General features: G+C 49.6%; 1 protein-coding gene across 3 annotated transcripts in view; it reads right to left on the bottom strand.

Moving 5' to 3' along the window:
• Positions 1–24,611, bottom strand: part of ATP9A (ATPase phospholipid transporting 9A (putative)) — a 120,279-nt gene that overhangs the window by 47,125 nt on the left and 48,543 nt on the right. For all 3 annotated transcript variants that reach the window (XM_066237662.1, XM_066237663.1, XM_066237664.1), the window contains exons 5-13: positions 21,992–22,050; positions 20,678–20,729; positions 18,926–19,020; positions 16,257–16,337; positions 14,847–14,922; positions 7,095–7,171; positions 5,643–5,803; positions 3,189–3,331; positions 2,128–2,240 (exon numbers count right to left, since the gene is read on the bottom strand). In XM_066237662.1, coding sequence (XP_066093759.1) covers positions 2,128–2,240; positions 3,189–3,331; positions 5,643–5,803; positions 7,095–7,171; positions 14,847–14,922; positions 16,257–16,337; positions 18,926–19,020; positions 20,678–20,729; positions 21,992–22,050 — 857 coding nt within the window. The remainder of the gene's footprint in view (positions 1–2,127; positions 2,241–3,188; positions 3,332–5,642; positions 5,804–7,094; positions 7,172–14,846; positions 14,923–16,256; positions 16,338–18,925; positions 19,021–20,677; positions 20,730–21,991; positions 22,051–24,611) is intronic.

The following is a 24,611-nucleotide window of genomic DNA, read 5'->3' as shown; positions in this document are numbered from 1 at the left end:
AAAAACCCTAGCATTTTTCATAGGACTAGTTAATAACTCAAAATAACAACATATAGTCAGGGAAGAGGTACTGGAAATTCTAGGTTTAAAACTTGTCATATCTGTTATACAATTGTAAAGGGGAATGAAGTTCTCACACAAGATACAACCTGGAAGAATGCTGAAGATAGTATGTTGAGTGAAATAGGTCAGTTACAAAAGGCGTCACGTGATCTCATTTACATGAAATGTCCAGGACAGGCAAATCCGTAAGACAGCAAGCAGACTGGTGGTTGCCGGGGGCTGAGGGAGTAAGGAGTAGGTTGAGGTTTCTTTTGGGGGTGATGAACATGTTTGGAAATTACACAGCAGCGATGATCGTACAATGTTGAGAACATACTGAAAAACTCTGAGAACCATACTCTTTAACAGGGTAAATTTTGTGTGGTTTGTGAGTTATACTTCAATTGTGTTTTAGGGGTACCCGTAAATAAAGAAGCCGGAGGAACAATCACCACACTGCAACAGCCTGTCGTGGTTTGACCTCATAGGGAACTGGCCATTTTCCTGCGGTTTTACTTGGGCTTGTATTAATAATCTGGGCTTTTCCTGCAGGAATCTTTTAAAACCACCTGCCTTCTTTACGAGGTTCCTTTTGTTAAATAACACCCCTCAAACCAGTCACCTGGCACTCCTAGCCTGCAGTCTACTCGTTAATGTTCCGAAAAGCACCGATCCTAGAGTTCCAACTTCTTCCACAGGACACCTCAAGGGCGACACCTGACCAGCGCCGGTCTGATCTATGCAGCGAGGGTCCCGGGGTCAACCTCAAAATTATTAGTAAAGGTCCACTTCGCTTTAATTTGGATGATGCAGATAAAATGTAAATGGACATGCTAATCTTTTCCTCCTGCAGGGGTCATCGTGCAAATTATGTTTTGGGAGTCCACAGATTTAGACCCGGATGTTCTGAAAAATAAGGGCAAAGCTCAGGTGCATGGCAGGTGTTCTCAAACTGTTATACTCTGGAACTACCTGGTCCACCTGCTGAAAGTGGGTCTAGGGATCCTGACCTTCCCAAGTGATCGCACCCAGGAGTTTCCAAACACTTGACAAAACCCTGTTACAAAATCCTAGTAATAAACTCTAAAGGTAAGGTGAATGATATAACAACGGGCTCAAGGGAATCTTTCTGAGGTGGTGGGTATATTCTAAGATTGAATTGTGGTGGTGGTTCCATAACTCTGTAATTTACTAAAAAAAAAAAAAAATCACTAAATTGTACCCTTAACATAGGTGAATTTTATGGTATGTAAATTATACCTCAATAAAGCTGTGAAAAAACAAACACACAGGAAAGCCTTCATACCTCTCATCACAAAAGTATGCACGTGTTTACTACAGGAGTTTCGTATGTCATGAGAGAGGGGTGCGCACGCACATTTGGCAGGGGAGTACTCTAATTTGGAGCTCACACCAACTTTGAGATGATCTAACCCTTAACCCCATAACACTTAGCTAATTTATACTCAAGGCCAGGATGGGCAAACTGATTTATGAGCTTCCACTAAGGAAGGGTTAGGAGTTAAAGTTCATGGTAAGAAATGTCGTTTTCTGACTTTTAACACTTTACAAAGAGTGTTATCTGTGCTAAGCCAAAAATGGACCATAAAAGCTGAACTCCACAAATACCCCGAGAAGGAATGGCTTCTGTAAATATCACAAGCTCTTAAAAATACCACCAAAATGGGCAAGGGGATGTCTCCTGCCGGGGGACTATGAAGCTGTCTGACACAGTCATCGGCAGACCCTTGCTGCAGAGAAGGGGACCACAGGAGGTTCAGGCCGGCACAGGGTGAGCCCTCAGGAGAAGCCCGGCGGGCACCCGGCTGATGGCTGAGAAGGAAGAATCTATTCTAAGACACAGAAACGGGGTGGCTCACCTGCCCTAAGCTGATGGCAGCAGTGTAACCAGAGTGTGTGAGAGTGGGGAGGGGACCTGGGCCACCAACGGTCCACACCAGAAGTCTCAGTCCCCAAGAGGGAGCAGGACAGTACAAGCGTAAATCATACGGTATTATGAGTTACATCTCAATGTAGGTGTTCACGAAGATAAATTGTTTTGGGTAGAGAAACAGAAAGAGTTACCTGGGTATAAATACTAAAGATGTGGCTTTGTACTTCGTCCATTGAGTCAAGGCCATAGGCCACTGTGCCCAGATGGAGCCGTTTGAAAACCATCTCGTTCTGGGTAAGAGTTCCTGAAATACAAGGCAAATGAGTAACTGTCTGTATCTACGCCCTGAAGCTTTGTCAGCATTAGCAGTAATTCTCTGAGTGTTTACTACATGTCACACACTGATTTCAGCACCTGCTTTTGTTGAGGTGTTTTTTGGCCCGGAATCCAATTCCCTTTCTTTTGAAAATGGCATCCTGGATTTCCATGGGGAAATTACCACCCTCATTTTCTGGAATTGGTCCAGAGGGAGTGTCAATCAGGGTGCCCGACGCATTCCACTGGCCAAGAGGTGGCACATGACATACACTAATCCAATCAGATTCTATCTGGAAAGATCCTGAACCTTGAGCTAACAGAGACATGGATGGAAGATGAATAGTCAAGTCACCCCAGTGACAGAACCCTCCAGAGCCCATTGAGGGGTCCTGTGCTGATATCTCTGGAATTTTCCTGGCTCCCCTCCTTCTTGAAACCCACTCTTTCTCTGATGTGGCAAGCCACTCCAGATCTTTTCTCCTGTGGACAGTATATGGTGGAGATAAAGCTCAACCCCACTTCTGCCCAGTCCCCAGTCCTTGCTCTTAACCACCAGGATAGTAAACTGTGGAGCAGTAATCTGGGGTGTGGTGATGAGGTCAGGATTGGAAGCCAGACTGCCTTAGCTCAGAACCTGCTCCCGCCACTATGCGCTTCTGACAAGTCAGTGAACTTGTATTTCTTCGTCTGTCAAAATATAAGGTTAGGATGAGGAACAACTGAGTAACTATATAGAAACACCCCAGAACCGTGCTCTGCACCTAAGTAGTGTTATATAAAGCCCTGTGGTTATCCAGCATCATCACCAAATATTCAATCTTCATTAAAAGATGAAGAAAAGGAAAGAGCAGCAGTATGCATCTCTCTTACTTCCAGAAGGAGGATCCAAGTATCTTGAATCCTGGGGGGGTGGAGAGGGGGGCAGGAAGCTCACCTGTCTTGTCTGTGAGTAAGTAAGAAATCCTCCCCAGCTGCTCAGGAATCGTGCTGGAGCGAACCACAGTTCCCGGGATTTTTGAATCCCTGCGAATCACCCAGCTGTACACGATCTTGCCCATGTCCAGGTTCACACGCAAACTGGTCAGAAAACCAGAGCAAAGCGGTTAACAGGCTCTACACAAGGCTCCTTCCGTCTCCTCTGCAAACAGCAAAACAGCAAGGGCTCTCAATGCACATCATTTGTGCACATCTGGACTCACTCCCAGTAGAAGCCACAGTTGGGGCTGCATCTCCACATACAACACAAATCAACACCACTGTCAAGTAACAGGAAAGCAAATTGTTATTTCCATGAAGTGATTCTATCATGGACCAAGGTCACTTAAAATACCGAAAGAGTCGTTGTTTTAGTTTTACTTTTCTTGTTAATTACCGATCCTCTGAGCTAATATATATAATTTTGACACTATACTCATTTTTTAAATTGTGGTAAAATATGCACAACCTAAAGTTTACCGTTTAAACCATTTTAAGCGTCCAGTTCAGTGGCATTGAGTGCATTCACACTGCTGTGCGACCGTCCCCACCATCCCTCCCCACGACCTGTCCATCTTCCGGAACTGAAATGCCACACCCACTGAACATAACTCCCCACTGCCCCGCCCCCTGGAAACCACCATCCTACTTTCTGTTCCTAGGGGTCTATTCTAGGTACCTCCCACAAGTGGAATCAGACATCATTTTTGCAAGTGTGTGACTGGTTTATTTCACTCAGCATGTCTTCAGGGTTCATCTATATTGTAGCGTGTCAGAATTTCCTTCCTTTTTAAGGCTAAACAGCATTTCATGTTGTGTATTCTACTCATTTTAAAATATTATGCTATTCCAAAAAAAAAAAAAAAAAGAAATCCTCAAATCCATTCATGATCCTTGAATCAAACTGCTTATGACTTTACTGGCTAGCCCTGGGCCATAAAAAGATTCAGTTCACTGATTTTCATTCATGTGGTAGATAGAATTTTAAAGACGACAGTTTTACTAAACACTTCACCACACACAGGTTTTTTTGCTGGAAATAAAGTAAACTTATTTATTCTTTGAAACCATCATCCAGAGCCCACTAGCTAGGGGTTCAACCCTGTACTTGTCACACTGCCGTACCAAACCACAGCCTCTGTCCTCAAAAAGGACAAACTCTAATGAGGATGATATATATATGCAAAAGAAAAGACAGTATCAAGTGCAAGACAGACATTATAAGCACTAAAAGTTTCAGGAAAAAATATATGGCTAATTTTAATAACTAGCGATCATTTACTATGGAATAAAAGTAGAAACAAGCACCCAACAATATGCAACTAAGTAAACTGTTAAACCTAGAACATAAACTAGGGCACTGAACGATGGAATGCAAGTGGACCTGATATGAAGAGTTATTGACAACACGCTGATCTTAAAAGGGGAGGGTTCAGATTTTATGCAGAGTAGAATCCCTTTTTTCTAAAACAGAAAGCAGTCTAGAAAAAATACATCCCAAAATATTAACAGCAATGATCACTTAGTTGTGAGACAGAGGTGATTTTTATTTTAATCTTTTGCTACTGTGAATCTTTGCTTTTTTTCCTTTTAAAAATAAATTTTTATTTATTGATTAATTGATTTGAGAAAGAGACATCAATTTGTGGTTTCACTTATTTGTGCATTCATTGGTTGTTTCCTCTATGTGCCCTGACTGGGGATTGAACCCACAACCTCGACATATGGGGATGACCCTCGAACCAACTGAGCTATCCATCCAGGGCTTCTTTGCTGTTTCCTACTTTAATCTATTACTTACATCATTTTTAATCCATTCATTCAGCTTCTAAGTGAGGCAAGCAAACAATTGGCAGGTAGCATCCAGCTCTGTTGCTTGTCAATCCCAGTATTATACTGGTGTTACTCTGAGTCAGCTGAGCCCTGACTCAAGCTCAGCATCCTTCTCCACACAGCACTTCCCACAAACACTACCAACCTCTTGGAGCTGGCGGATGAGATGAACTCTAATTGGCATCCCTGTCGTAGACTGGGCAAGGCAAGGCAAGACCTTTTCAACAGAGAATCATTCAAGAAAGGATGGATTATGGACGCATGTGCCCTTCAAATGCTACAGCCACAAAACACGGCTCACACGCTCAGTCATCACTCAGAAAAGGGACCAGCTATTAAACAAAAACTGTCAGCCCTGGCGGGTGGGTCAGTGGACAGAGTGTCGTCTCGGCACAGCAAAGTCACAGGTTAAACCCCGGTCAGGGCACATGTGAGAAGCAATCGGTAAGTGCACAACTAAATGGAACAACTAAGTGGAACAGGTTGATGCTTCTCTTTCTCCCTCTCTCTCTCAAATCAATGGGAAAAAATTTTTTAAAAACTGTCATGGCGCCCAAACACAAGCTTGTGCTCTGCTTACCTGATGGGAATGATGTTGGAAAACAGGAGGAGGAAGCGGATTATCTGCAGGTACCAACAACCAGCGAAGTGCTGCAGGGCCACCATGACCAGCGACACCACCACCAGAGCGCCAAAGAGGATCTTTGTGAGGCAGTTGACTTCCAGGTCAAACAGGCCAATCTGGGGGACCAGGCACAACGAGAAGCTTGGGATTAGCTGGTCCAACCCACAGCCCACCTGGAGAGCGGTTCTCCGCCTGTGGACACCGCCACTCAGGTGAGACTGGTTGAGAACACTGGGCGCCATGGGCTGATGAAGTCCGTTACAGACAACCAAGGGACCTCAAAGAACTCTGCTTTCTGGGTTCTTTATTGACTTAGGAGGATTTAGACTTGGAATCATATAAGCAGGCTTCTGCGCTCGGTGGAGCTGTGCGCTGCGCAGTCTCGACTGTCCTACCCAGCGCCCTGTGACGTGACCAGGTCTACCCTCCCTGCGTCGTGCCCCACGAATCCGGGTGTGCCTGAAAGCTCAGGGAACACACCTCTGGTGCCACTTGATTTTGAGGTGCTGCATTAATGAACATTATTACTGTAATCATTACAATTTTTTTTTTAAATGTAACTAGCACAGCAAATCTGTAACTTCACAGGAATACGGCTGAAGATGAGACAAAGATGTCAAATAAATGACATTTATAGTTGTGATGGTGAGTGAAAATGACTGGAGTGGGGAAACATGGCATTTGCTCACGAAATTAACAAGAGGAAATCATTCTGCAGCATTCTGACTTAAAAACCGGAGGCGCGTGGGGCTGGGAGGGTCAGTGTGGAACGAGTGGTCACGGAGCCCCTTGGCAGACGGGAGATCGGAGCCTGCGGGCGGTCAGCAGAGCTCTGGACCTTGCCTGGCCCTGCTCCCCCTGCCCCCCCACCCGCTCGGGCAGGGCGTGGCTGGTCTCCGGGCTGCTTCTCCTGTGAATGGGGCCCCGGGAAGCATGTGTGCGCACAGCTAGTGCAAGGCTGGATGAGGTGCACGTGAAGGACACAGTACACCGCAAAGCAAACAGAAGCCTGCTTTCACTTAAAAGCTTTTAAAATAGTATGTATTTAAAAACGGGAATAAAATCCTTTGGTCATAAGATATTTTTTAATTTTAAAAAATATAATTAAATTTTTTAAATAAAGTATTTTTTTAATTTTACGTATTCATATATATGTAAATACCTACTAATGTATTGTTACACATGTGTATATCTACCTACATATAAATACACATATACATACGTGTATATGTTTGTGTGTACATATGTATATATATGCATATGAAAAGATAGTAAGTTTGTATAAATGGGGTGATACTGTTAGCTGTTCCAGTTTCTAAATCTAGCTCCTCACCCCCAACACCAATCACCAAAGTACATCAGGTCAAAACGTCTGACAAGGAGACACGCCCGTGGCCGCGTACACACCTTACTCCGAGGATTGGAGGTATTCATGACGCTCCGGAGTTCTCTGCCCGTGTACAGAACGACACCCACAACAGTCCCTGAAACGAGAAAAACACGATGCCGAGGAACGTTAGTACGGCCAGGCAGGCTCACAAACAGAAGGGCCTGCACCACCTGGGACAACGTCTTCTGAATCCAGCACCCACCCTGGGAGGGTATCGACGTGTTCACACTGGGAGCAACCAATGACCTGTGGTCGCACTGACCAGTATGGCAGCTGCTGGTCATGTGAGACAATTTAAATTTAAACTCAATTAAAATGAAATCAGATACAGTTCCCCATTTTCACTGGCCACGTTTCAAATGTTCAAAAGCCACAGGGGGCTAGTTAGCTAAGCCCAGACCGTTACTATCCTCAGAAATGATTATGGCAACTTATGCGCATCCCCATCTCGTTACAGCACATGCTTGCTGAGTCTAATTCCGTTCAGATGGTCTCTAACTAGCATGTTTGGGGGGTGTCTGTCCAGGTGACGATTCTTTTCTGAGAACTCCCCCCACCCACTCACCCCCTGGCGCAATAATGAAAGTATACCATTCCTTCTAAAAGTAAACAATTTAGAGGAGAAATACAAATGGTCAGTTAACATGAGAAAACAGACTCAGCCTAGTGACTCACCAAAGAAAGGCCAAACAAACCACTTCTATCCCTATCAGAGTAGCAAAGACTCCAGATTGACATTCAGTGTCAGCCAAAAGGTGGGGAAATGAACCTTGTCATACATGCTGTAGGCTGGAATGTAAACTGGTACAGCCTATTTTGGGGAGAAATTGATAATATCTATCAAAAATGTACCTTTGTTTCTCTTTTTAGTGTGTACCAAGAAAATGCTCAACACAGTGGTAAAGACAGATGATCAGGGAGGGAAACAAGAAACACAGTAACCACGGGAGCACCGGGTGCTGTGATGGAAACAAGCAGAGGAAGAGAGGGGAAAGGAGGCCTAGGAGAAGGGGAGGATGGGGGGGGGGGAAGAAGAGGCCAGGGAAGAGGGGAGGGGAGCAGGGGGCCGGTAGAAGGGAAAGGAGAAAGTCAAGGACGAGGGGGAGGAGGAGGGCTGGGGAGGAAGAGGCTGAGGAGGAAGAGGAGACCAGAAGAGGAGGAGGCCAGGGGGAAGGAGGCCAGGGGAGGAGGAGGCTAGAGGGGGGAGGAGGCAAGGGAGGGAGGAGGCGGGGGGGGAGGAGGCTAGGGAGGGAGAAGGCCAGGGGGGAGGAGGCCAGGGGGGGAGGAGGCCAGGGAGGGAGGAGGCCAGGCAGGAGGACGCCAGGGGGGGAGGAGGCCAGGCAGGAGGAGGCCAGGGGGAAGGAGGCCAGGTGGGGAGGAGGCTAGAGGGGGGAGGAGGCTAGGGAGGGAGGAGGCCAGGGGGGGAGGAGGCTAGGGAGAGAGGAGGCCAGGGGGGGAGGAGGCTTGGGAGGGAGGAGGCCAGGGGGGAGGAGCCCAGGGAGGCTAGAGGGGGGTAGGAGACTAGGAGGGGAGGAGGCCAGGGAGGGAGGAGGCTAGGGAGGCTAGAGGGGGGAGGAGGCTAGGGAGGGAGGAGGCTAGGGGGGAGGAGGCCAGGGGGGGAGGAGGCTATGGAAGAGGAGGTCAGGGGGGAGGAGGTTGGGGGGTAGGAGGCTAGGGAGGGAGGAGGCCGGGGGGGAGGAGGTCGGGGGGGGAGGCCAGAGGGGGAGGAGACTATGGAAGAGGAGGTCAGGAGAGAGGAGGTTGGGGGGTAGGGGGCTAGGGAGGAGGTGGGGGGAGGCTGAGGGGGAGGAGGCTATGGAGGAGGAGGTCAGGGGGGAGGAGGTTGGGGGGTAGGAGGCTAGGGGGGAGGAGGCCAGGGGGGAGGAGGCCAGGGGGGGAGGAGGCTAGGGGGGAGGAGGTCGGGGGGGGGAGGCCAGGGGGGGAGGAGGCTATGGAGGAGGAAGTCAGGAGAGAAGAGGTTGGGGGGTAGGAGGCTAGGGAGGGAGGAGGCCGGGGGGGAGGAGGCTAGGGTGGAGAAGGCTGGGGGGGAGGCCGGGGGGGAGGAGGCTAGGGAGGAGGAGGCTAGGGAGGGAAGAGGCCAGGGGGGAAGAGGCCAGGGAGGCTAGAGGGGGGAGGAGGCTGGGGGGGAGGAGGCTGGGGGGGAGGAGGTCAGGGGGGAGGAGGCTAGGGAGGAGGAGGCTGGGGGGAGGAGGCCAGGCGGGAGGAGGTCGGGGGGGAGGAGGTCGGGGGGGAGGAGGCTAGGGAGGAGGAGGCTGGGTGGGGAGGAGGCTAGGGAGGAGGAGGCTAGGGGGTGGAGGAGGCCAGGTGGGAGGAGGTCGGGGGGGAGGAGGTCGGGGGGGAGGAGGTCAGGGGGGAGGAGGCTAGGGAGGAGGAGGCTGGGTGGGGAGGAGGCTAGGGAGGAGGAGGCTAGGGGGTGGAGGAGGCCAGGCAGGAGGAGGTTGGGGGAGAGGAGGCTAGGGAGGAGGAGGCTGGGTGGGGAGGAGGTCAGGGGGGGAGGATGCTAGAAAAAGAGGAGGCCAGGGAGGAAGAGGAGACTAGGGAGGAGGAAGTCAAGGGGGGAGGAGGCTAGGGGGAGAGGAGGCCAGGCAGGAGGAGGAGGCTGCAGCTGACACTGGGTGTCAGAAAGGCTGTCCCTGAGTTGAGGACATCTGAGCTGAAACTTGAAACATGAGGAGGGCCCATTCCTGCCAAACTCACAGGGAAGACCCCAGAAATGTAAACAACGCGGACTCTGCTGGAAAAAGCAAACACCTAACCTCTCCTCCGAGATGTACTGCAGAGGAATATACGGCAACAGAGACTCAAGCGCCGTCTGGGTGGAACAGACTGACCCCAGATGAAGTGCTGGGCCTGTGCCTCCTGGACAAAGAGCCCCAGGAGGAGGCGCGAAGGCCCCCACCCAGCTCCGCCCCACCCGGGTGTAAGGCAGAGCCTAGCGGCTCCCTCCCAGGGAGGCTGCGGCAGGTGGCCGGCCAGGAGCCCAGAGCCCTCCGCCACAGCAGATGGCGGTTCAGTGGGAGCCAGGCCTGGGCTGAGCTCACTTGCCCACTCTTGGTCTCAATGCCTGATGCCCAGGGTTAAAGGTTTCGCAGGAAATTCACTCTCTCCTGCTTCCTCCCACCTCTTCTGTACCCTGTGTTAATAACAAGGGCTCCCAAAGGAAGGGTCCCCCACTGGCACCAGCCAACCTCAGTGCCTTTCAACGCTGAGAATGGCCTTCCCTCCAACACCTCCCTGAACTCAAGACCAAAACAGCCACCACGAGAGCTGAACCCAGTCTCACCACCTAGAGAGAAGGACCCGCCAGCAGCCCGCAGAAGTGCGCTGGTTTGGCCTGCACAGTGCTTTAAAGGTGCTGGACTCGCTGACAACTTTTAAAAACAAGAGCTTTTATTTAAACGACTGAGATTCCTGGATTCTCCTGGAAAACAGGAAGGTCTGGTGACACTGGGTCCACGTGCCTCATGTGACCCCAGCCTGTCTAGCCCAGATCTCTGACCCCCGCCTTCCATGCTGTCACTCTGCTGTCCCTCATTGCTCTCCTCTGTGCTCGTCCCCCTCACCCTCCGCAGCCTGCAGACCCTGGACTCCTCGCTGTCCTGCCGGCCTGCCCCCCGCCGGGTTCTCCAAGGAGCCGGCTGTCGTGGTCAGCATTTCATGGAATTAATTCTTCCTAAGTCTGCACAACAGTGTGGTCCCGGGGTCAGACCTCACTCTTACCCCTTTGTTCCCCATCTGCAGCAAGAAAAATGCTGAACCCCGGAGAGCTGGCGTTCAGATATGTTTATGGCAATTAGACACTGCTGTGACGCCCAAGCGTGGGGTCACAAGACAAGCCCCATGGAGCAGGGGACAGATCAGCCGGGCATTATCAAGCTCGTGTAGCAAGCTACACATAGCATGACCCGTACGCTGGTCACGCACAACAGGGCACTGATCTATCTGCTACAGATTTGGTGGGGGGAAGGCCAGGGGAGGTCAACAAACTGGTCCCTCACCACTGAGAGTCCGAGAAGAACTGGACGGGAACACCTAGGCTCTCTCACGTCCAGGCCACCTTCTCTGCCAAGCCTCCCCCACCCCTTCCTTATCACTGCCCATGACTCCTCAGCCGAGTTGCACTGTTTGGGTTACCATGGCGACTGCATTCTCTACAGATTGCTGCTGGACCCCCACCACCTACCCTGGCAAGCTTGATTATTTTTTACACTTCCAACTATTCAGAGCAAAGTGTCCAAGGCACAGGAGTTAGATTCTAAAGGGAACACAGCAGCAAAATGTTACAGAAGTAACATTATTCTTGATGGCCGCTTCAGGACTTGAGCACCAGAAGGAAAAGGCTTTCGTTGAACTCCATGTTTGTACTCAGACGGTGTTGAGAAGCCGGGGAAACTGAGGCCAGCTATGGAGATGCTAAATGCCCAGCTCCTCTGACTCACTCCCAAACCGACACCTGCTGAAGGGGAAGGCAGGCAAGGCCACCAGATCACGGGAGCCCTGCTCTCTCTCTGTTCCCACGTCTCCGAGCACAAAGAGATTAATTCAAACAGTGGGGAGATGCATGTTATAACTCTACAATCCATTTCCCACAGTTTCAGAATCTTTCCCCCATCTTTAAGATCCCAATCCGTTTTCTACTTTCCTCTGAGATGACTGCTCCCAGGCTGTGTGACCTTAGGCAAGTTGCTTAACCTCTCTGAGCCTCCATTCTGCATTCCATTACATGTCCTCATTTAATGCCACGAGACTGAAACAAGGGAATGGCAGCAAAGCACTTTGTAAATAGAAAGTGCCTGATAAATAAAATGATTGCTAATCTCTGGGGTTTTGAGGCTGACAACAAGCCGTTTCAACCTCACGCCCTCCACCTCAGAATTCGCTGCAGCTTCACCTAAATCATTTGCCTTTCTGCTGGTTTCAGGGGAAATTCACACAACTCTCTCCTGTCTGCTCCCCTCTCCTCTGTAACTTACATTAAACTTGGAGTAAACTCTAAGTCCCAGGAGAGTGGAGACCAGAATTTCCTGGCGCACCATGCAGCAATGGTGCTTGACACTATCAGATAGAGATGCTCAGTCAAAGTTTGTTCAGAGAGAGAAAGGAAACAGGAAGGAAGGAGAGGAGACCATCAGCCAGAACGAAAACCAAACAGACATATGCACAGGTACTTATTACTGGGGTAGTAATACGATCAGAACAGGTGCCGGGCGAAACAAAGCAAGGCTGTGAGAAGCCACGGGGTGGCAGGCATGGCTGTGCAGAATCCTCCGGACCAATTCTTCACTCCTTTATCAGGGGGCTGGGGGGCACCCCAGATTATGCCACCAATACAGGCGGGCAGGAAAAGGACACAGCAAGAGCTGAAGGGAAAGCTATCTCTGCTCATCGCTTCATGTAGTGTGTCTGTGGGGGTGACACCGTGGCCTGCTCATCCCATCCGCACCATGTAGTGTGTCTGTGGGGTGACACCAGTGGCCTACTCATCCGCACCATGTAGCGTGTCTGTGGGGGGTGACACCAGTGGCCTGCTCATCCGCACCATGTAGTGTGTCTGTGGGGGTGACACCGTGACCTGCTCATCCGCACCATGTAGTGCGTCTGTGGGGGTGACACCGTGGCCTGCTCATCCGCACCACGTAGTGTGTCTGTGGGGGTGACACCAGTGGCCTGCTCATCCGCACCATGTAGTGTGTCTGTGGGGGTGACACCAGTGGCCTGCTCATCTGCACCATGTAGTGTGTCTGTGGGGTGACACCGCAGCCTGCTCATCTGCACCATGTAGTGTGTCTGTGGGGGTGACACCGTGGCCTGCTCATCCGCACCATGTAGTGCAGGGGTCCCCAAACTTTTTACACAGGGGGCCAGTTCACTGTCCCTCAGACCATTGGAGGGCCGGACTATAAAAAAAACTATGAACAAATTCCTATGCACACTGCACATATCTTATTTTAAAGTAAAAAAACAAAACGGGAATACAATATTTAAAATAAAGAACAAGTAAATTTAAATCAACAAACTGACCAATATTTCAATGGGAACTATGCTCCTCTCACTGACCACCAATGAAAGAGGTGCCCCTTCCAGAAGTGCAGCGGGGGGCCAGATAAATGGCCTCAGGGGGCCGCATGTGGCCCGCGGGCCGTAGTTTGGGGACCCCTGATGTAGTGTGTCTGTGGGGGTGACACCGTGGACTGCTCATCCGCACCATGTAGTGTGTCTGTGGGGGTGACACCATGGCCTGCTCATCCACACCATGTAGTGTGTCTGTGGGGTGACACCAGTGGCCTGCTCATCCGCACCACGTAGTGTGTCTGTGGGGGTGACACCGTGGCCTGCTCATCCGCACCACGTAGTGTGTCTGTGGGGTGACACCAGTGGCCTGCTCATCCGCACCACGTAGTGTGTCTGTGGGGGTGACACCAGTGGCCTGCTCATCCGCACCACGTAGTGTGTCTGTGGGGGTGACACCAGTGGCCTGCTCATCCGCACCATGTAGTGTGTCTGGGGGGGTGACACCAGTGGCCTGCTCATCCGCACCATGTAGTGTGTCTGTGGGGGTGACACCGCGGCCTGGGCTCTCACTCGTGCTGGAGATTCTCTTCCCTTGTCATAAAGTATCAGATTGAGTGTCTGTGGTACTAAGAGCCACAAAAGAACCATCCAGCAGAGGAAAACGGGTTGAGAGGTGGTAGACACCACTCTTGAAGAGAGAAAACAAGTTGAATTCCTCCAACAGTAAAAATAGAAAGTTGTCAGCAGTGAAATTATATGTTGACACAGTATGCTATTACTATCTTTCTTTTTTTTTAATTAGAATTCTTTTTTTTTTTTTAAGATTTTATTCATTTGAGAGAAAGGAGAGAGTGAGCGAGAGAGAGGGGGGAAGGAGGAGAAGGAAGCATCAACTCCCACATGTGCCTTGACCAGGCAAGTCCAGGGTTTCAAACCAGTAACCTCAGCATTTCCAGGTCAATGCTTTATCCACTGCGCCACCACAGGGCAGGCCAGTGTATGTTATTATGTACTAAATACCCTTAGCGGCACAGTGAGTTCTGCTTCTGGAGCAAAGTGCCTGGTTCAAGTTCCAGCTCACCTGCTGTGTGATCGTGGGCAAGTTACTTAACCTCACTGAGCCTCGGCTTCCTCAACCACAGAACGGAGACAATACTAACACCTACCCACGTGGTACCTTTAGGAGGGCTGAGTTGAATGTGTGACGCACCTGAAGCGCTTGTCATGCTGCTGCACGACAGACCCGTTCTACTCAGTTTCGCCCCAGTGCTCAGAACTGAAAGGCATCGATTCCCATGTCACCCTGGTGTGTTTCCAGTCTCGCGGCTCCCGCTCAGGCCTATGGCCTTCCCCTGTCCACGGAGCCCCTGAACCAGCAGGACCCGCCCAGCAGCCCTCAGAGTCATGACTGCCACCCGGCATGCCCAGGCTGACCCAGTCTCTGGTACACATTAGAACGTCAATCTGCAGTGGCAATTAAGGGCTATTCCCGGACGGACGGGACGCTGCAGAAAAGTCCGCGGGCCAGAGCGCCTTCCCTCCTGGACGTCTCTCCAAGCATCCGAGGGGCAATTAGACGTCGGTTGAATCCCCTGGAGGTGCTGGAACAAGTGGAAAACGCCATTTGACCGACGACTAATTTTCCCAACTGATGGATGATTATTCTAATTACACAAGAGGATTTTCTTTCCTTTTCAAATTGCTAACACATTCCTCAAAAAAAAAGGGCGCCTCACCTGACGCGATGACGGTGCCAGCCCAGAGCGCGTTCTCGATGCTCAAGCTCTCGCTGATCGAAGGGTCGCTGTCCTCCTGCAAGGGACCAAAGAGACGCACGTCAGCTGGGCCCGGTTTTGAAAGAACACACAAGCTGTCTCTGTGGCTCTTCCCAAGACAGACAGACAACGATGAGACCTGATCAGAAAGCCCACAGTTCAGCCACGCGAGAGGGGCCAAGCTCATCAACTACTGTCCTGGGGTTTCCACCCCCGTGGAAATACTTTAAAAGCTGGCTCGTGATTTAAGAAGGACAAGCCTGTAATACGGAAGACGTGTTTTCTAAGGTTAGAACTAAAACGCAGAAGCAGATCAAACAGGAGCAGTCTTGCGGCTTACAGGAAGACAACGCGAACAATTTACTTGGGCTTCTATAAACCCCTCGTCCCAGGTTCCTAAAGTAACTTAGATCCAAATTTCATTCAGGTTCTGAATGGTTGAGAAGTGGCTTAAAAAGCATAACACTGGACCATGGCCTGGTAGCTCAGTCAGTTAGAGCGGTTGTTCCAACTGGTCAAGGTTATGGGGTTCAATTCTCGCTCAGGGCACATACTAGAAGCAACCAATGAATGCACAACTGCTACAAATGGAACTACTATAAATGGAAGTAAGTGGAACAAGTTGATGCTTCTCTCTCTCCTCTCCTTAAAATCAACAAATAAGGCCCTGCCCAGTTGGCTCAGTGGTAGAGCGTCGGCCTGGCGTGCAGGAGTTCCAGGTTCGATTCCCGACCAGGGCACACAGGAGAAGCGCCCATCTGCTTCTCCACCTCTCCCCCTCTCCTTCCTCTCTCTCTCTCTTCCCCTCCCGCAGCCATGGCTCCATTGGAGCAAAGATGGCCTGGACGCTGGGGATGGCTCCATGGCCTCTGCCTCAGGCGCTAGAGTGGCTCTGGTCGCAACAGAGCGATGCCCCAGATGGGCAGAGCATCGCCCCCTGGTGGGCATGCCAGATGGATCCCGGTCGGGCACATGCAGGAGTCTGTCTGACTGCCTCCCTGTTTCCAGCTTCAGAAAAATACAAAAAAAAAAAAAAAATCAACAAATAAAATTTTTTAAATAAATTAATAATAATAATAATAGTAATAATAATAGTAATAATGTGGGCCCCATCTGAAGAAGATAAGGTAACTACCAAACATCAGCATTAGCATAAATTCTAACAACATGTGGCTCTAAGTTGTCAGGTAATTCAAGCTGCGCAGAGGCTGAAGACAATCCCAGTTGTGTGGATCCTACTGAGAAACAACGGGTCTGCTTCCCATGCCTTCCTAAGGGAATCCCACCCCACCCCCACCCCAGGCATAAAGACCTACGGATGCCTCTCTGCCGGCCTTCATCATGAACACACGCTAAGCTAAGCTCACTTACTCTGGTAAACGTTCCCACGAAATTGTGGATGTCGATATTTGGCTCTTCTGCATAGATGTACGATCGAATCTGAAGAAGGTCCTGTGTGACAGAGGTAACACCTTGGAGTTAGGATAAAGTCAGTACGGAAGTGCCTCCCAAAATTAAACATAGCAATTCCATTTGTATTCACACATATTCACGTATTCACTCATCTTCACAGCAGCCTTATTCACAACAGCCAAAAGGTGGAAGCAATCCCAAGTGTCCACTGACGGGTGACTGGAGACACATGTGGTCCACCCACACAATGGGATATTACTCAGCCTTAAATAGGAAGGACATTCTGACCGCTGCTAAATGTAGATAAACCTTGAAGACATTAATGCTGACCGAAGTCACATTAATGACTTCGGTCACAAGAAACACAGTCACAAAGAAACACAAAGAAACAAATACCGTATGATTCCACTCACATGAGCTACCTAGAGGAGTCAGATTTATAGAGACAAGAAGAGGAATGGTGGGGGCCAGGGGCTGAGGGTGGGGGAGGGGGGGACGGGAGGACTCCGTGGGGTCTGAGTTGCAGTTTCCAGAGATGGATGGTGGTGATGGTCGCCCTCCAATGGAAATGTGCTTATTACCATCACCAAGCTGTCTGCCTAAAAATATGGTAAATTTTTGTATTATATGTATTTTACCACAATTTTTTAAATTGGAAAAGAAAGCCAATCAGGTGGTCAGGCAAGTTTGGGCTCCAAGACCCCTTAGCAACAAGGGTCTGGAGTGGAGGCCACCGGCCACCCCTCAGGCACGGCCGGAGCTTTCTGCTAACTACCCAGGGGTCCCCATATGCAGGTGTGTTCGCACTGTGGCCTCTATGTGCCCATGAGTAAAGGTGCAGAGACGCACTCAAAGTGAAGCGTGGGAAAGCTGCAGAATAATCAACAGCGGATGATCCCATCCAGGGACAGCCACGCCCCTCAGCACCTTCACGGCTGTCTGCCAGTAAGACAGTCTGCCAGAAACGACCCAGACAGATCGCCACTGACTCTACATGGACCCTGGGGGGAGAAGGCAAGGTCTGGGGCACAGGCCATGAGCAGGTCTCCCAGAGTTTTCATACAACCTGATTTTTTTAAAAATAAGAAGCCTTGGCCGGTTGGCTCAGTGGTAGAGCGTCGGCCTGGTGTGCAGGAGTCCCAGGTTTGATTCCCAGCCAGGGCACACAGGAGAAGCGCCTATCTGCTTCTCCACCCCTCCCCCTCTCCTTCCTCTCTGTCTCTCTCTTCCCCTCTCACAGCCAAGGCTCCACTGGAGCAAAGTTGGCCCAGGTGCTGAGGATGGCTCCATGGTCTCTGCCTCAGGCACTAGAATGGCTCTGGTTGAAACAGAGCAATGCCCCAGATGGGCAGAGCATCGCCCCCTGGTGGGCATGCCGGGTGGATCCCAGTCAGGCACATGCGGGAGTCTGACTGCCTCCCTGTTTCCAACTTCAGGAAAAAATAAATAAAATAAAATAAATAAAAAATAAAAAAACAAGAATATTTCCACATATTACTCAAGAAATCTTTTCATGTAATTTTTTTTTCCCGAAGTTAGAAGCGGGGAGGCAGTCAGACTCCCGCATGCGCCAGACAGACTGGGATCCACCCGGCATGCCCACCAGGGGGCGATGCTCTGCCCATCTGGAGTGTTGCTCTGTTGCAACCAGAGCCATTCTAGAGCCTGAGGCAGAGGCCATGCAGCCATCCTCAGCGCCCGGGCCAACTTTGCTCCAATGGAGCCTTAGCTGCAGGAGGGGAAGAGAGAGACAGAGAGGAAGGAGAGGGGGAGGGGTGGAGAAGCAGATGGGTGCTTCTCCTGTGTGCCCTGCTGGGAATCAAACCCAGGACTTCCACATACCAGGCCAACACGCTACCACCGAGCCAACCGGCCAGGGCCTTTATGCAATCTTTTAATCTACAACTTTGTCCAAATGCTGCTGCCCACTCAGACTCGTTTGGCCACAAAGGCTGAGAGTTCCCTGATAGCAGAGAGGAACTGAACCCGAAAAGGGGCAAGGAGTGTTTACTAAACTGGGATGATGCACCCAACACACACACACAGAGAAACGCAAGTCTCGGCTGCAGAACAGGTGGCAGGTAGCATCCTCTCTACTCTAGACTCTAGACTGTCTCTTAAAGAGAGTATGACAGTTCCCAGAGGAGGACACAGCCAGGACAGACACTGGGAGGCAAAAGCACGCCTGACGGAGAGGTCCGTGTGTCTGCAGCCTGTGGAGAGAGGAGAGGCCAAAAGCAGAGGTCAGGGCCTCAGCGGGGAGACCACACGGGGCTTCAGGATGACAGCAAGGCCTGTGGGATTGATTTCCAGGACGCGCAAAGCCTTCGGAGGTTTTGAGCAGAGGCATGCAAGCCCTGGCTTACCTTTGACTTGTATGCTGGGTACCTTGTCGGCGTTTAAGACTCTGAGCTTCCGCTGGAAGAGCTCTGTCCTGCACGCCACGTCTACATGTCACGCCACCGCAGTACCCGAAACCAACCAGTGCGCCAGGCTCCCCGGGACCCCAAAGCCCTCCTTGCCCCAGTTCACCGCGGAATCCCATGTCTGGCCCTAGCGGGCATCTGAGTTTGACGGCCCTGCCCTGACGGTTGCCCGTTTGTGCCTCTGCAGGGAAAGCTACTCACAGCGGCCGTGGGGAGCCTCTGCGTGCAGGCCACGGGCAGCCGCAGCTTCCAGTCCGTCTCCCCGTCCAGCTGGTCTGTCCGCAGGAAGCAGGACCCTGCGGAAGGAAGTTGGGTGCTGTCTATCCACCGGGTAGTTCAAGGAGCCTTCCCTTGGCATCTCTGGGCAGCCCCTGCTCTCGTCCTTGTAAAAACAGCCAACGAATGGCCAACCACCAAAATGGAAAGTAAATACCCAATTTCCCATTTCCTCCATAAGCTTTCAAGTCAGAAAGCTCTGGTTCAAACCCTCACTCCCCCACTCACTCACAGTAGGAGCCGTGCCTAGCTTCTTGACCTTGCTAACCCCTCAGTGTATCCCGTCTGTAAAATGGGGAGAAAAGCAAACCTCACAAGCTTGCTGTTAGGATTCAGTGGGTGACAGAGCCCTCAGCACAGTCACGGGCATGGGACAACCAGCACTCAAGTCTGTTCTGTGCAGGGGTCATGAGCGCGCTCTCGGGAACCAGACCTCCTGGCTTCAGGTCGGACTCCAGCACTTACTAATTACACACCCTCTCTAAGCCTCAGTCTCTTTGAGTGTAAAAATGGAGATTACAACAGTACCAACCTCATACTGTGAAAAACCAAATAGCTGATCCATGCAAACTGGCGAGTACTACGTAAGTTAGCTGTCAATACCAGCTTACACGTTGTCTGGACACACATTGGCGTCTGACATACAAGTCTGGGCCCCCAGCCAGCTGTCCATTTCATCAGGCAGAGAATGGACTGAACTCCCTGGTGCAGCAGGTAAGACTTCCGAGAATGCTACAGGAAGAACACTTCTAATCCTTTTCGGGGGGTTTTTTTTTTGGGGGGGGGCACAGTTTAAGAAAGGGAGCACACTCTGGGGACCCTCCCCCACCGCACTCCATTCTCGGGGACCAGGACACCAGGACCAACCTGGAGACAAAGCTGCAGTTTTCCAAAGAAAGCCACTTTCATCCAGCGCCTTCCACCCTGCCCCCTCTCTCTGCATTACTTCATATATTATTAGGATAACATTTCACCCGCACTTTATTCCATTTGTAATGAAATAGGCCGCAGTAACCTCAAAGGAATATAGATGCGAATTTTTCAGGGTTCAAAGATCTCTGATTGGGGCTGATAGGCGAGAGAAAACCAGCCTTGTTTCCTCAGAGCAGCTTAAATAACGAAAAAGAAAAAGAAAGGAGATGTGAGCCCACCGATGCGGGGGCGACCACGCGGGGGGGGGGGCAGCCTGCAGCGAGGAGGCTCTAGGAGAGACCAGGCAGCACTTGAGCCCCAACGGGCTGTAACAATAAACAAACGGATGGGCCCTGCCACTCACGACTCAAAGGCCCACAGGGCCACCTCCCTCTCTCCCCCATTTCTCTCCTGCCACAGCTCCTGGCGAGTTTCTACGTGCTTTTATTTGTCACACACACGTCCTCCTCTAGAGAAGAAAAAGCATCACCCCAGCTGGTGTGTGACTTCACCAGCTGGGACCCAGCTGGGATCCAACTAACTGTACCTCTGTAATGATCAAAAATCTATTGACCTGGGTGTACCAAAACCTTTTTTTTTTTTTTTTTTTTTTGCCCCAAGACTGCTCTATTAAAAGAGCTGTTTGGATTCGCCTCCATGGCTCCAAGATGATCATCAACTTCTGTTACATTTTCAAATGATTATTTTGCCAAATTACCACTGAAAGGTTAATGGTTATTTTCAAAATTGATCCCAGATGTTTACCGTTTTTTTCTGATGTCCTCAGGAAGATCATGTCAGCAGGCACCCGCTGGTTCTGTGTTATGAAAAGAAAGACTTACTGTGAAGACCCCAGTGTGGGGTTTCCGTCTCCTGGCCGGCCACCCCCCCCCCCCCCCCCGCGCGCCCCTTGGTGGGGAGGGAACCACTGAGACCCACCGCCTCTTTTAAGTTTGGGGATTTATTCTGTTTCCAATCTGAAAAATCTTACACGCTGCCGTTACTTTTCTAATCCCCTACTGAAATCTTGTGTCGGAAAGAGATCGTCTAGTTTTCTGGCCAATCCAACCATTACTTCCCGAAATCCCAGCCAAGGGGACCGGGGCCTCACGCCTGCAGCCCTAGCTGGCTTCGGTCCAGGCTGTCTGTTGAAACTAAAAACACACGCACACTCTCTGCTCACGCTTTCTGCTTCTACCAATTTTCCGGCTGGACGTTTGGCTTCCAGGGGGATTTTAATAAGGAAGTCAAGTCAGGAGAAGCAACAAAAGCTATTCTCAAAAATGAGAGAGAGAGAGAGCGAGAGAGAGACAGGCCAACAGCAGCCCTCATTTAATTACGAGCAGAGAGAACTATGGAAAAACACAACGGGTGTGCGGTTCTTCTGCGCTGCCACCCATGAGAGCTTCACTTTTCCACAAATCAACTTTGAGTTCTTGGAGTTAATCCTTTTAAGAGAGCATAGTTCACTTCCTACAGAAACCAACCCTTTTCTGATCAAATATTATTCCAAGGCTTTCCAGGACCACCCCCCAAAATCCAATACTTTCCAAATGAGCACGGTCAAAAGAGATGAGTTTGCGGAAGTCACGAAGAAATGTGCAGTGCTGTTTGTAAAAAATGCATTTTGGGCCTTTTTACTGTTCTCACGTTAACCCCCACTCTTCACAAAGTGATGGGAAATCACGAAGTTTAAGTCAAAAGAAGCAAGCTAAAATCGCACAAAAGGTCAGTGACAAACATTTTTACATGTTTATGTAGTTAACAGACTTCTAGGAAAGCCTTCATGGTAAGTTCAAAACCAAAACAAAACAACAACAAACACATCAAACAGGAAATCAAAACGTGTGTTTGTCAGCAGGATTTCTGGCTAATCAGCGGGCGGCAACTTGAAAAAATATTTTGTGTATATGTGTCTCATGGGAAAGAGATTTTTCTCCCTGGGCAGAGTGGCTGAATAGAACTGCAAACAGCATGCATCCAATTAGTGTATCAGACCCACAAATCACAGCTTAGGGTCCCCGAAGGGGTGGCAGGGACTTCCCGTTTACATACACACAGCAGTGAGACCCCACTCACCTTTTCAACAATGATAAGGTCTCCAACTTGGATGTTGGCGCTCTTCACCTTCACAGTGCCTGCCAAGAAACAGGTCCAAGAGACATCGGGTCTGAATTCACTCCGATTCCTCATGTCTTTATAAGCGAGTGTCCGCCACCTGCGCAGTCAAGGCGATCCACCGGAAGTACGTGCCCCCACGCCCACCTCCAGTCCCTCCGAGAAAAGGTGCCCCTGCGGCAGAGCTGGCTCCAGAAACAAACCCCCTGGACAGAGGCCTGCGGAGCGCTCGCACCCCTCACCTGAGATCTCCTGTCTTAACTGTGCCTTAGAAACCTATCTAAGACCACTCCTTAACAGATTCATTCAGCCTCAGAAAAACAAAACAAACAAACAAACAAAAAACAAATGGGGAAGAAAACTAAGAGTTAGAACCATGGACGGAAGAGCAACTCTTAACTTTGAATACCATTGGTTTTTGGTTTTGTTTTAATTTGCAACTGCTATATATTATAGTTTGCTTTATATGATTATGATCAGATTATTTTTGCTGGATGTTTATCTGGACAAAAAGTAACAGCTAACACTAAACACTAATTCTGTGCTAAGCACCGTTCACGCCTCAGGATGGCCATCGGAAGAAGGTATGATTATCTCATCTTCAGGTGAGGAGAACAGGCTGACAGATGCCCTATCTCAGCCTCACCGTTACTACAGGTCAGTGCCAGGATTCAAATCCACAGCTGACTCCAGAAGAAGGAATAAAAACCAGTAAATTCAGCCTGACCCGGCGGTGGCCCAGTGAATAGAGTATCGGCCTGGGACACAGAAGACCCCCAGGTTTTAAATCTCGAGGTCGCTGGCTTGAGCATGGGCTAAACCAGCTTGAGCATTGGATCACAGACATGGTCGCTGGCTTGAGCAAGGGCTCTGCTGTAGCTGCCCGTTCAAGGCACATACGGGAAAGCAATCAATGAACAACAGAGGTGCCGCAACTATGAGTTGACGCTTCTCATCTCCCTTCCTGTCTGTCTGCCTATCTGTCCGTTTCTCTCTCTCGCTAAAAACAAAATAAAACAGTAAGTTCAATTCAAATCGAAAAACATTTATTGAGGGCTGTATCCTAGGAATTCAAAGATGAAAGTAGGTCCCCTAATCCTAAAAACGCTCAACCTCAGGCAGGAGCCGACAAACTTAGGCTATAAAGGGCTAAGACAATAACAGTTTAGGTTTTACAGGCCAAGAGACAATGTCTGCAACTCTTCGAAGCGCTGTCTCCCTGTCAAAAGCTAATGGCCTTTGATGCATCTGTATTTTATTTTATTTTATTTATTTTATTTTTTAAGCCCACTTAACTCACAAATGTCCAGCTAAGAGAAATTAAAGAAACAGCAATAATGACTCAATCGTTCATCAACAAATACCCAACATCACCGATGAAGATTTCCAGCTTCTGTTTCTTCAAACGTTAAAAAAACACGTTAAGAAACTAACAAAAGAATCTGAGTGCACAACTCTAGATTTTTTTACACTTTCCCACAATATTTCACACTTCTCACCTAACTTAATGCCATGTCCTTTTTGTAATTCAGCACCACTAAGACTTTTCGAAGCATTCCAATGATTTCTATTGAAACAGCTTTCATAGGTTCCATTGGGTTTGGATTTTCACTAATTTTTGTATTTAACTAAATTTTGTCATAATAAGTAGAACTGGCACCGAAAGAACTGTCTATAAACACTAGTGACTTCTACAAAGCACGCAGCAGCTGGTGGTGGGCGGGACCAACCCTTAGTACCTCTCCTCCTAGAATGAGTATCTCACCCTACGAAATGAGCATTCCAATAATGCCTCATTTTCATAAAACACAATGCTAAAATTCAGTCCAACGACCTGAGCCCTGACCTGCTAGACACCCACTAGGCTCAAGTGTTCATTGTGTCTCGGGCTTTGGTCAGTATATTTACAGAGGAAATAAAGAACAATCCACTGAACCAAACAGATCATTACAAGTGGGCAAAGAGCGATTTCTATGTGCAGAATTCTTTTCCTGCCTGAACAATTCTCCTTGAGCCACTAGGGGGCAGCAGGGCAACCGCGCACAGACACCCGGTTCTTTCTGGGGCGCTAATCAAGGCATTCCTGGAAAGAAGGCCGTAAATTCAACACGCCCCTCTGCGCCAATGAACTTTTCCTTGCCCCAACTTTCCCAAACATAAATTTACACGTTGTCTTTGGTTTTATTACTAAAATTTATGCTGGTGGCCTGACCCAAACTCCCACACTGGTGCTCTGATCTTCGAGACCTAGTTACACTACTCTGCTTTAATATCTGGCTGAAACAGGGTGTGTTTTAATCTTACCAAAGTGATAATTGCATATGTATGTGTGTGTTTGTCAGCAGGACGCAGGACAAACTCAGAAGGATGATACTGAAAGGGGTGACAGCGATGCTTTCTGGGGGTGTTCTGTTCATTTTTTTAAAGCACAAGGTGCTTGTCTCATAAGAAAAAAAAAAGTTAATTAAATTAACTCAAACTTTTACGTGATCAGGCTCAGATTTTTCCCGTCTTGCAAGGGCGTCCTGATTAACGATGGGTTAATGTGAACTCAGCCTCTCTCTGTCCATCTGCTCTCCCT

This window comes from Saccopteryx bilineata, chromosome 6 (genome assembly GCF_036850765.1).
Source record: "Saccopteryx bilineata isolate mSacBil1 chromosome 6, mSacBil1_pri_phased_curated, whole genome shotgun sequence".
Taxonomy (NCBI): Eukaryota; Metazoa; Chordata; class Mammalia; order Chiroptera; family Emballonuridae; genus Saccopteryx; species Saccopteryx bilineata.
This window is presented reverse-complemented; position numbering and strand designations above follow the sequence as displayed.